This window comes from Mercenaria mercenaria, chromosome 16 (genome assembly GCF_021730395.1).
Source record: "Mercenaria mercenaria strain notata chromosome 16, MADL_Memer_1, whole genome shotgun sequence".
NCBI lineage: Eukaryota > Metazoa > Mollusca > Bivalvia > Venerida > Veneridae > Mercenaria > Mercenaria mercenaria.
Window position 1 is genome coordinate 41,582,442 of NC_069376.1, and position 13,034 is coordinate 41,595,475.

Below are 13,034 nucleotides of genomic sequence, written 5' to 3' on the forward strand. Positions count from 1 at the left end.
CCGTATGTGTTAAATTATACGAATGTAGATCGACTTTGAAACATAAATCAGTCTCGACACCTCCCTCCTGATGGCAACTATTGTTAGATATATAATATGTTATTATTGATCAATATGTGTTTATTGGAACAATGTCATTGATAAATAAATTCAGTAGTTTTTATTTTGAGGCCCACCTCAAACCTTCCGTTTGATACAGATCTTAACCATCGTATTTGGAGAGGATCCTCCTGTGTATTCGAAGTCTCATACACATAACTCGCCTCCGTTGCATGTTCAATCATATCCGGGTATTGGCTTACAGTACCTAATATATCCAACTGGAAGCAGGGACGGTCGGTTCTGCACTGGCCATCAACCACCTGTAAGCACAAATAAACAACAGACACTACATGTTTCTTTTAATAGCAACATCAACATGCCAGGTCAGTTTCTAGTAGTAATTAAGTTTGTCATGATGAATGATTAACTGCTGGAAAAGTATATTCTGTTGTGTCAACACACTAATAATTATATAGATGGTACCTAATGCTACGTATTCAACGGCCAAAACAAATCAAGTGCAAAACTGAAGTGCATATCTCTTATCTCATAGTAGCAATATCTTAAAGTAACACCGTGCAGTAGATACGGACACTTTTGACAGTGACATCGGCTTCCTTGCTTTGGTGGATAAGCTAAAGAAAGGTGATTGTTATTTCTTTTTAACTAACACAACCATCTTATTTATACTAAAGAAAATCTGCATTATACTAACAGACGTTTCTTTAATGGCAGATTCCGCAAGGTAAATGCGATTCCGCATGCCTCGGTCAATATGAAAATTAGATACATTTGTAAACACAAGGTGCGTGTCATAAAAATAAAATAACTTTCGGTACAATTTTTGGTATGGTTTTGGTGTGACCATCAGATAGAATAAACATTTTTATGTCGCTATGTTTTTAACTCATACATCTTGAGGCCTTGATAATTCTTGGCAAAGGAATTTTGTGAAATGTTGACGGATTTGATGTCGTATAGTATATTTATATTTTTTTCTCACGAATAATGTTTTTTTTCTATGATCATACTATACCTGTAAATTATCGGCAGTAATAAATAAAACAGATTGTCTTTGAATTTGTTGGTTTGAAAATGAAAGATAATGCTCAACTTTTATGTTTGAATGATAATTAATAGATCTTGAGGTAAACTACATTTTTGGGAAACACATTCGAGTCTATGGTTACTTTGTTCAGAATGAAAAATTGTATTTCAGTCTGCTTATGTGTTTGTAATTATATTTGATTTTCACGAGAAAACTACTAAAAACGATATCTGCTACTTCGTATTTACAGCCACATGTGATTATACAAATGTCTATAAATTGGTTGATGTGCATTAAGGTGTATAACTTGCATCATAATGAAATAATGACAAAATGTGTTTTTAGTCTGGTCATATTTACATGAAAAAATGATCAGTGTAAAGTTAAGAAGTATATTATGTAACGAAAGAACTTACTTTTCCCACCTGGGAACACTTTCTATATTTGAATCTGTATTGAAAGAGCTATGATCCTACACAATATAGAACTCAAGGTAATACCCTGGTCACAAGAACGCTACGAGCTCCGTACGAGTAGGTTTTCAGTCGAACTTTGGCAAATTCGTATGGGGGCCGTACGGACATCGGTGACTATTACGAACGTCGTACGGACTTTTTGAACTCGTAGAGGATTCGTGAAGTCGGTGAAAATGGTTAATCCAAGCTCCCGAGTTGTCTATGAGCTCGTAGAGATATCCGTGCGATATTAAGGACACCTTGCGGAGAACGTGTGACGTTCGCAAGGGACTCGCAGGGCCTTACGATAGCAGTACGGGCTCCGTACGACTTTCTAAATAATTTCTGATGGTTTGGAAACAGGAGTATATTTCAAGTTCCTCCAGGTACTGTCAAGGCGTGGTACGGAAAGAGCCACATCGTCTCAGACTGATGCACATGCGGCCCGCGCTGCACCAGGCTCGTGTCCATAATGACATTTTATTCATAGCACTGCTGCTACAAGAAAAGCTGAACGCTCGGCGGCGGCAGCGGAGACGTACGTGTTGGGTAAAGCCATGATTGCAACGGCTCCTCCTGCTGGGCCAGTGCGATACCCCCATGCAGGAACTAATGCGAGACTCTCGGGGGTAACTTTAAAGGGTTCATTCGGATGGAACCAAAACTGTTCTGGGAGTTACTGCATAGTGTTGTACCCCGCATACGAAAGCGTACAAAATAAGTGTAAATAAATTGTTGTAAATATGTGTTGCTATGTTTAAAATTGTGTAAATAATTAAAATTGCAAAAGCATACAATATAGGAGGCATCTTAAATTACAGTATCTTAATTAATATTGACTTTGGATTTAATCGCTTCAGTTCATCTGAGTAGCTACAAATGGACAATGTTCAGACGCGCCAAACTGGTATATCCCTATCGCATGTACCGTACGGGAACCGTACGAGAGCCGTACGAACCAAAGGATATCGTACGAGGTACGGCCGGGCTCCTTGCGAGCTCCGCACGACTTGTCTGCGATGTGCGTACGGATAGCCTACAATTGCATTCTCTAAAGATCGTACGGGGCAAGTACTTACTGTGACCACACGCTACCATTGTACAGGGATCGTAAAGGATTCTAATCCTGGTGGCTCGTACGATGTTTTAAAATCGTACGGACATCGTACAAAGCTCTGTAAAGATTATGTATTATGTGTGTTCTAATAACAGAACTGTGGTAAATTGAATATCTAGTTACATGGGTCTACATTTTAGATTTCAAGCGTTAATGAATACGGACGCTATTACTTCCCTCTGTTGTGTAATTTTCTACAAATGTCAAGATATGTCAAGTCATATTGAAATATGGAATGTTCACAGTGGATAAAATGAATATTTTGGCATGGTTGATATATTCTTCTGGTTAATGAAACATTACTAGGTCAGCGTCCAGTTGCTCATGTCGCAGTGTACAAAGAATGGACATCTTTCAGTAAACGTCATCCTTTCTTGTACCATTTACTTAGATCTTTAAACATTTTGAAAGAGAAACTCTTTATATAGTTTTTTTGTAAATGTTGAACTGGTTTTCGACAATTGTTAGTTCATGGATTGATCTGGAAATTGCTGGAGATATGCTATTCTATCAAAACGCCTGATATTAGACTTATCAAGAATAATACGTTAAATATCTGCCGCCAAGCCCTCTATGGTGGTCAAAGGAGGTGCACTTTGATAATGAATTAGTCTCTGGAGCTAAAGAATTTTCTCTTCAATTTCATTTGGGGACACGTTTTTCTCGAACCCGTCTGTGTTTGTAGAGCACTGAAATATATTATGAACATAACACACATAACAGACAGCAAGAATAAATGAATCTCAAAATAAAACAAACTATCAGCACCCTTTGAATGTATATAATTGTTTTCAGGTACGAAGAAAGAATTCACACTACAATAGAAATAAACATTAAAGCGTTCATTAAATCACTCCTAACCCAATACTAAACAAACATATTTAATAATAATTTGTGGCCCACATGGAAGATTGGGAAACCAAATGGTAGTTATTGGGGATCCCCTTTATTTTGGATGCCGGAATCCTAAGGTACACGATCGTTTTTTCCTGCCTATAGGGGTGCGTTTGTGTACTTGTGAGTCTAAAGCGGTGCCTTACTGTGTTCGTGTATTTTACTTGTCTGTTTTCTATGTTAGTAAGTTGGGTGTGGTTGTGTGTTTATCTTTATTACATAAATGTCTGCGCTATTGTGGTTTACGTTGTAATGTAACTGTGATTTAGGAACGCAACATTCCCTCTTGTATATTCATCCTTGTTCTACTTTCCCAGTTCATCTTCCTTGCCCCCACCCCTCAAATTTTTTACCCCTTACTTCTTGCTCCCCCTCTGTCTATATTTGGCAAACATTTATATGTACTTGTTAGATTTTTGAAGCAACCCACCATTACAGCTTCTTTTTGTTGTGGATCTACTTTGCAAATGCGTGGCTCTAAGGCTGTGTTTTTGGTGCTCTGTGCTTCCGGGAAATCTAAACCTTACCTATTATCTTTTTCAAAGTGCATGCATGTTATAAAAGACTACGAACGCAAATACTGCGGAAGATAAAAATATGAATAAATTAAGAAAACCGCTTAAAAATACAAATTATTCATTTAATTTACTATCCTTAGACTATTCTGCCTCATATAATAGGTTTATTACAAAATTATTGTCACTTGTTGTAAATGAAGATGCAAAGAATAGCATAATAGTCCCGTCTGTACCTATTATCAGTGGCTCACATAATACAGAATTGATAAAGTAAAACGAAACAATTCATTTGTATGTAGCACTCTTTCATATGGTAGTGTATTTAAGCGCAGCGTGGGAAATTAACGTCCGTCAAAGAAATGACGTCGCGGCATTTCAAGGACTATCTATCTACTTTCCTATACTGTCTAACTTTTACAGGGACGTAGCCACTTTATATCACTCTAAGACGCACAACAACAAAAAATAAACGATAAGCCTTGTGGTAAAGGTTTAGTTTCAACATTTTGATAGTATTTATATATATATATTTTTTTTAATTCAGAAAAGGTTATAAAATCATATAATGATCAAGACTTATTGACCAGCAAGACATCCAGTGTTTTATTACAATACAAGCAACACACGGGTTTATTAAGCTAAAGTATTATGAAGGCATAAAATAAACAGTACAAAACAACTTTGCAACCCATAACAGAATTAGTCACAAACATGTGTGTCTAATGAAGAAAATAATGTTAAAAAGTCTACAAACAAAATGGCAATCAGTGCATATTATCCATTATAACTGAAATACTATGAAATTAAAGCTTCCTGACAATTAAAATATTAATATGAACAAGTACATGTATATAATACAAGAAACGCTCAGAATTTTGTAGAACCATGGGATTTGCTCTTGTATTTAACGAAAATATATACACTGAGGAGATATGAAAACGTAACAAACATATAGCTGAATATATTTTGCTACAGAAAAAATCACCTTGAAATGTTCAACACCAACACATCTCGATACTCTATACCTATTGTGTTAATTCTATGGTCTGTTGTGCTGATTGCATTTGAATACGATGGGTATAGAGTATCGACATGTGTATGTGTTGAACATTTTAAGGTGGTGCTTTTCGTAGTTAAAAAAATATTCAGGCATATGTGTGTTACGTTTTCATATCTCGTCAGTTATATATCATTTACTGTTAAAAAAAATTCCGGAGAGGAAAACATCATCGCCAGTGTTTTAACATTGACCATTCATATCGTTATACACAATTCGAAAACTTGCGATCTGAGCTTTTTACAGATGTATAACTTGATATATTTTCTTTTATCATGTGCATTAAAATGATTGTTAAACCTGACCAGAAACGTTTGCATAGAAATAATTTAGAGAGATTAACGGTCGATATACGCGTAAAAACTCAATAAAAGTAGTGCGGAAATAGAACGGTAGATTAATCTCCATCAGTGAAAACTGTAATTATTGAATTCTTGCAGTCTCCAGAATACGGTTATAATAGGTTGAAACCGCAACTCAGTCCTGGTATTTACATTATCAGTTACACCTACTGCTGATAATCAAGATCTTCTTTGAAAGTCTATATCTATTTTATTGCACGTTTTCCACGTTGGATGATTCTTGGTCCTTCCGAGGAAAGCAAAAGTGACAATTTGAACATGTCGTAAACAGTCGCATTCTCAACTCGTCACAGAATCTTACGTGCTCGACCCTTACATGTACGCAAACATCCACAAACCTTCTACAGCTGTTCGTAGTCATAGCCAATAACATTTACAACTTGCAGTCGGTGTATTATGCATTCAATATTAAGAAGTACTGAACTAAAAGACTACTTTAAACCCATCTAAATCAGATAATAACCAACCAATAATAACATATAGCGATCGTTCTCTACTTACGGTGAATATATTCCAATAAAAAAATTGTAAATGGTTGCCATACGTTCTTACCCGTTGAACATTTTTTAATTTAAGAAGACATTTGTGATAGCAAGAGTGCTTTCATAGAACTAGTATGACAATTCTCCAAAAAATGTTATAAGATATTGTTTGCAAGCACTTGACGATTGATAAAGTTATCTTAGACCTTTCAAGAGTTAAATCAGAATGCCAGACAATGGAAAATGCTTATATCCATCATGAAAAGTTTCCTTTTTGCAAATTGCATGCATGCCACCGACTGGCCTAAAATGGCTGAAATATTCTAAAATGACAGTAACAATGGAAACTGTGGACTAAGGAAAGTATATTTTTCAAAGACTCCATTACTGTTCAATAAAGTTCTGAGATCCTATGGAAACTACTAATCTAACATTTGAAAGACTTCTATCAATATAAAACATATCTACCGGGAACGAACCATTATAAGAATGTAAGGGTTTATTTGCATGAATTCTAATCATTACATTTAGTTAAGTGCGGATGTTTAAAATCATTCCGCATTTCAACGCGATGCGAATGCTGATCCGGCAAATTTGTACAGAATAATGTTTATGTGTAGCAGAGCTTTGTTCCATTGTACAGGCTACATAAATATCGAAATTGACATGTATACATCACTTTTAGGTAGTTTAATATATATATAAACTTCACCACTGTTGGAATATTATGATATTCGTATATTCTAATGGTAAAGCATACACGAAAAAAATTTATTCAACAACAAATAAATCTGTTGAAATAAAGTGGGTGGTGTAAGATATATTTTGATTATTTCACATCATGTAATTGTTTATATATTTCAATACTGTTATTATATTGACATCATATATAGAAAATTAAAGAAAATAATATCAAATTTTGCTGCGTAACTTAAGTAAATTTTAAGATAAGAAAAGTTATATTTTCAAATTTTGGCCGCCACTGTGATGACGTCATAGATCGGTCCAGTCACGGAACTCGGACTGGCGACATGTCTTTTTGTTACCTTCTAACAGTTTGGTTTATGTTGCCATTAATCTATTTTCCAATCGCACGGGATTCCCGTTTTGTATACGCTAGTATAAAAATTTCCAAGAATCGATCTGGTAAACATAAGGATGTTATGATTTACGTTATACAATGACGTCATTAGGTACTATAGTCAGTTCGATCAAATGGAGACGGACAGAAGAACAGAGGGATTATAGAATCGTTTAGAAAATCGCCAAGCAACATTTAAACTGGACCCTTTAAAACTGAATTTGGAATTGAACTAATGTGAAAACTAGTCCGTCAATATGGGCGGGGCAAATTTTTGTTATCTGGTCATTGACGTGATAACAAAAAATATATCAGGCAAGATTTATGGGACATTTTTTTGTTACATGATGAATTTAAAATCGGGGTTCTACTACAAGTTGACGTTTTAAACCGCATCTACACTTAAAACGTATTAAGCAAAAGAAAACTATATGTTTAGCACAAAATACAATAATTATGAAAATAACTACCGTAAAGGTATATGTGTGGTGGCGTATTAAGCTTTATAAAATTTTAATCGCTAAAATCTATCTTCAAAGATTTTTATCTTTTTTATAATTACTATGTTAAGAAAGAATATGTCTATAAACCTATATAAGTTTGGAAAGGTGTTTTATATAGATAAATCAAACATGATCACAGTCCTAACAAGTAAAATTTTGATGCAGAACATCAAATCGCCGGAGAACTGAATTTAGAATAAGTTAAAAATCACGAAATTTAATAATATACATATACTCCATATAGACAAAATTGATCACGTGATCCGAAACAGGTATACACAGAGTTTCACAGCCAGTGTGTTTACATACCACATGTACACATTGCAAAAATTAACTAGTATTATCTTGAATCAATAACACACACAAAATTAATTAAGTTTCAATTGTTTAAATGAAACTACACATTTTTAATTCACCCAGCAAAACAGCTGCACTGTCCGTCAAGAACTTTTGATTCATTTAGACAATATATGTGGAAATGCATTGTTCCTCTTATTTCGACAACATTTTGCTTTTAGAAGGAATTCATTTTCTGTTTTACAAACAAACGCATCGTGTATATAACTTTTAATATAAAATTGTATCCTTTTTCAAATACCCTGTTTTATTTCCTCTTTCTTTTAAGTAATCAGCAATATTTTAGAACTCCTTTTAATTTTTTATTCCAATTCAAAGAACTACTAGAGGCCATTTCTGAAATTATCTGTTGAATGTTGTAAAGACTGGGCTTAAATGGTTGAGGGTCTAATTGTTTATTTATTAGCAAGTAATGAGAAATAGATTGACTGTGGTTATTAATCTGTCATGGTTGTAAATCCATTGTAAAGGCATTCACCTTGCAGTGTAGTGAGAATGTTTACCTGTTTCAGATCACGTAATACGGCTATTGATACGGAGTGAAGGGATAAGTTCTTTATACGTTTTTTCCTATTTTTCTAAAACACTATCGTTTGAAATAATAAAAATGTTACGCAATTTTCAGCTCCTAATTCCTTAATGTAAGCCTTTCATTAACTGCCATATTTTTCTGTTATTTACAATATCATTTTTTCTTTGTCACGTTTTAATAACTTCTCCTACCAGCTGCAGAATCCTAAAGCGTATCAATTATAGCCGCCGTAGTGTAAAGGCCACTGTTTTCTCTTCCCTTTAAACCATAAAATGTGTAAAGTTACGTCCTTTCATGGCCACCTATCAACAAAAGCCACTTATTTCATTTCCATTTGGTGATCTTTACAGACAAGATTGACTGTATATACTTTATTAATAAAAATGGAAAAAACACACTTGAAAATTTTAGCGTATAAGATTTCGTAATTCAGTAAACAGGCACATAAAGTCACATAAGAATGTAAAGTCTAGCAACAGCATTCCTTCGTTTAAAGCTGTCTAATTGTTAAATGAAACGAGAAAATGGCATTTTCATTTCTGAGTTAAACATTGACCATGTATGACTTTCACCTTAATAGTAACCCTTTGAATCGGAATATTCCCTACTGATCCCCAGTAGCTGATGCCACCTTCCTGAGTTTTACCATATACACCATTCAGGTTTCCCAACATGTAGCAGTCTCTATACCACCATCCTCCCCCGTCGTACTTAACACCGCAATTACTTGAAAGAATATCGTTGTCCCTGTCATACGTTGTGAATTTCATATTGTTATGGTAACTCAGTAGTTCGTCAATGCTACCCTCATAATTAAAGGCATCAACGTTCATAGTGTATGCAGTTGCCGCTCCTTGAACGGTAAACACTTGGTAATGCGCATAATCTTTTGTCCCATCATAATTTTCTATATCAAAATGTATCTGACTGCCTTCTCGAGTTAGACGGTGAATTTTCTCCAAACCTAACCAGTGAGAGCCATCGATATCACCAAACCCACTAACGTAATCATTCCAAGGCCGATAAAAGTTTACTTTACCGTCAATCCGATTCTACAATTGAAACAAATTAATTACAGTATTTCCAGAATTGCGTTATTGCAACAATGTAGAAAATGCTTGTCTTTAATTTTCTATTCTAGTGGCGAGAAACGGTTTTGTAAGTTGTCTAGTACGTGAAAAATATTACCTGGATCAAAGTCCAACCCCCGTTTGTCATGTCGCAATACACAAAGAAAGGACATCTTCCGTCTGGTGAGATAGAATAAACTCCGTCTGTTCTTGTACCGTTTTCGAATAATTCCAAACAGTCTAAAAGAAATAGGTAATTTTCTAAACAACAAAAAGTTATTGCAATATATTTCTTGCGTTGGTTCATAAAAACACAGTTACATTTATTCCTTGTCTTGAAACTGAATACATTGACACCACTTATTTAAGAAATAATAAGTTCCCAAACGTGGTTTTTGTCTACGATAAATCACACTTGGGAACTTATTATTTAGATTCTAACACGACATACTAGTATCAACAGTGTTAAAAAAAATGTAACTACGCACCTGGATCGGATGACCTCATTGCACGCGAGTGGTTTATTGCAGAATAACCCGAGATAGATTTTGCTCTATATGTATGTAGAATATTTGCTGGTCGTGTAAGAATGTGGCTGTATAATTATAAACATTTTCCACTTCCCATTGGTTTTACATAATATTAAGGGTCAAATAGTCAAGGTCAGATGAGCGACTGATGATATCACTTTTTGTACCCAAACAAAGAATTTTGGAAATAGGTGTCCTGTCGATATTTAAGAAACCAATGGGAAGTGGAAAATGTGTGTACCGTTAAGAGGTAATGCGTCTACGTTGACATTTATGCGCTGACACCACCGATTTCAGGTACGGAATACAAATATGGAGGTGCTTTAAACAAGCCTCTTCAGTGCAGCGTATTCATAATTAAATTAAGATATCAGATTTAAAAAGGAAATCTTTTTAGCTGGAGGCAGTATTCTTAGAATGCTCTACTTCTGAGCTATCGGACCGCGTTTTCATATATTTACCAAATTATAACATAACTGTATTTCAAGTGTTTTTAAATAGTTTGGTTGAGACAAGGTTTTGGACCACTTCTGTTTCGGTTTAGACGAAAAGAGTGTCATTTGGCGAAGGTAGGCACCTTGAAGAACCACAGACCTTCCAAAGTCATCAAGATGTTTTTTTTACATTTTCAAGAAAGATTCTACACTATGTTCTGAAGCACATTAACTATTTTTAAGTAAATACAGTTTTAACTAGGTTACCTCTCTTGAACAGATCCAAACCGGGTCTATTATTCTTCTGCATGGTTGTGTTCTATGATTTGAAAGGATCTTTTTACAGAATTAAATAAAGAAAATGTCTTTTCCGTCAGTACAATTATTGCAAAGTAGACTCAGTTTGACTGGGACTGTTTATGAGAGATGAATCCTTTTACTGGACAATTCATTAGTGTTGCCCTTTCAAATGTGCACAAGCTGGTCAATATTTTTCAGCTTAGTATCATGAGAAAACCATTTAAAAATCTTCTCTAAAGGTATAAGGTATAAAGAGGATATTTAACATGAAGCTTTGACTAGTGATCCCCTATCCAATTTGTTCAAGTCAGGTACATTTTGTATATCGGAAAAGAAATGTGGGACCACGAGTAGGGTCAGTGTTCTTTGTTGTATTTAAAATGCAATGATATGTTATTTAGCCTACGTAGCCATTTCGACATTTTGCTAGATTTGTTTATATAGTTTTCTTTCTTCCTTTCTGCCTCCTCCGCTCCCATCCCCGCCCCGCAATGTTTTAGCTTTTGGCAATGTTTCGAAACGGATAAAATATGTTTAACAAAAAACAATAAATAAAGTGAAAAATACAAAAAGTTCACACACAAGTTTGTTATGACTGAACCCAGTGTAAAACAACTGTCATACTAAGGAATTATACCTTTCGGGAAGCCTTCTATGGTCGTATACCGAGAAGTGTTTTGTTCTTGAACAAGCTTCTGGAGTTGTTGTACCTGAACTTCTAATGCATGAACTTTCTCTTCCATTTCCTTTAAGCACGTGTTTGCCACGAGCGCATCTGTGTTTGTTGTGCACATCCAAGTATCATGCCCATAACACATATAACCGACGCAAAGAATAGAGTAAATGAATCTCCTTATAAAACAGACCATCTTGTCCCTTGTTTTGTACGGCAAAGAAAACATCAACCTACATCAGATATAAAATTTAAGGCTAAATGTTATCCACATTTTATTAGTCGCTGCTGAACCAAAACGAAACGAATGATCTGCCGTTGTTGGCACCTATTTGGTATTATTTTGATCATAGTGTTAATAAATTTTCCTTACTAGAGCCAGGTTACCTAAACCCACAATGACAGGTGTCTCTTATTTTCTAGCAAATAAAAGGTACTTACAGGACAACGAAGTAAAATCAGTTATGTGAAATTGTCAAAAAAGAATCACTTCTTAATCCTGGCAAGAAATTAGATGAGAGACGAGTACTTGTTGTAATACACTAACAAGACCTTGTAAATAACTTTTTAAACTGATATACTTCACAATGGTAAGTGAGGCCCTAATGACAATGTGAATCAAAACGTTTTTGTATTTGTCTGTTATCAGAAAAATGTCAAAAAGTAAATTATTGCTGTAAATACCGGTGGTGTCTGTATATACAATATTGCAACATGTACTCAATTTTGCGCATTTTGTTACGTTGACGTTAGCGTCCTAACGGACGAAAGTTCTTATGAATTGTACATTGTAACTTCAGGTGAAGACATGATAGTCTAAACAAGTAAAGACTGTTTGGTCTTCTATAGAAAAACTTAACGCTCACATTACGCATGTATGCCACTTGTTCGTCTCATTTATAGTTTCGTTATTGGTTTACATTATCAGAGGTTCATGTTAAGAGATTTGTTCTTTGAGCGCGGCTGATCCTTTTGGTCATCGTTATAAACATTTTATGTTTGAGGTCTTTTTTATATATTTTTTTATATTAACAAATATGTTTCGTGTACGTTTCAGTCATGTACACAATATTACGTTGTTGCCTAGGCTTGTTTTAAAGGTTGTGTTCTTTGAGCGCGGCTGACCTTTTTGGGTCATTCTTAGAAGCAGTTTATTTTTCAGTATTTGTTTTGTTTTATTATTTCATTATTTACACTGTGCTCCGTAACTTTATTGGTTCTTACCACTGCTAATAAATGTTACGAGGACTTATACATACAGCTATAAAAAGTTCTAGGATGATTGCTTCCTTCAACACGTATATTTTAATGTAGCCTGTATCAAGAAGAGCCTCTCTTGTGTTGATTTAACACTTCTTTTGGTTTTAATACAGCGACAATCAAACAAACTGAATTATATGATTTTACAAACCAAAATCTTTTCATCAACAAGATAAAGATAAAAGCAAATATTTTCCTTCTTTCCTGTCAAACACAATACATTCAGGAAGATATATGTATATCATATGATCACACATGAAACCATAAGTGTCATACACAGGCTAGAGACAATTAAGCGTGATAAGCTTTGACACGTAAA

At 34.7% G+C, this 13,034-nt stretch overlaps 1 protein-coding gene across 1 annotated transcript; it reads right to left on the bottom strand.

Annotated features, from left to right (window-relative positions):
* Window positions 1-4,686: 4,686 nt before the first annotated feature.
* On the bottom strand, window positions 4,687-12,035 carry LOC123541263 (microfibril-associated glycoprotein 4-like). Its single transcript, XM_053526812.1, has 4 exons — window positions 11,897-12,035; window positions 11,420-11,688; window positions 9,637-9,758; window positions 4,687-9,500 (listed from the first exon to the last, which is right to left on the bottom strand). Exons 2-4 carry the CDS (start codon window positions 11,682-11,684, stop codon window positions 8,982-8,984), a joined length of 906 nt encoding a protein of 301 aa, XP_053382787.1. The 5' UTR covers window positions 11,685-11,688; window positions 11,897-12,035; the 3' UTR covers window positions 4,687-8,981.
* Window positions 12,036-13,034: the final 999 nt, after the last annotated feature.

Bases quoted from the DNA above. Each gene is read 5' to 3' on its own strand.
- LOC123541263 (XM_053526812.1), bottom strand. From the start codon at position 11,684: ATGTTTTCTTTGCCGTACAAAACAAGGGACAAGATGGTCTGTTTTATA. The intron at 9,759-11,419 runs GTATAATTCCTT...TATTTCTTTTAG, and splicing joins CATAGAAGGCTTCCCGAAAG to ACTGTTTGGAATTATTCGAA. The intron at 9,501-9,636 runs GTAATATTTTTC...TTTCAATTGTAG, and splicing joins GGGGTTGGACTTTGATCCAG to AATCGGATTGACGGTAAAGT.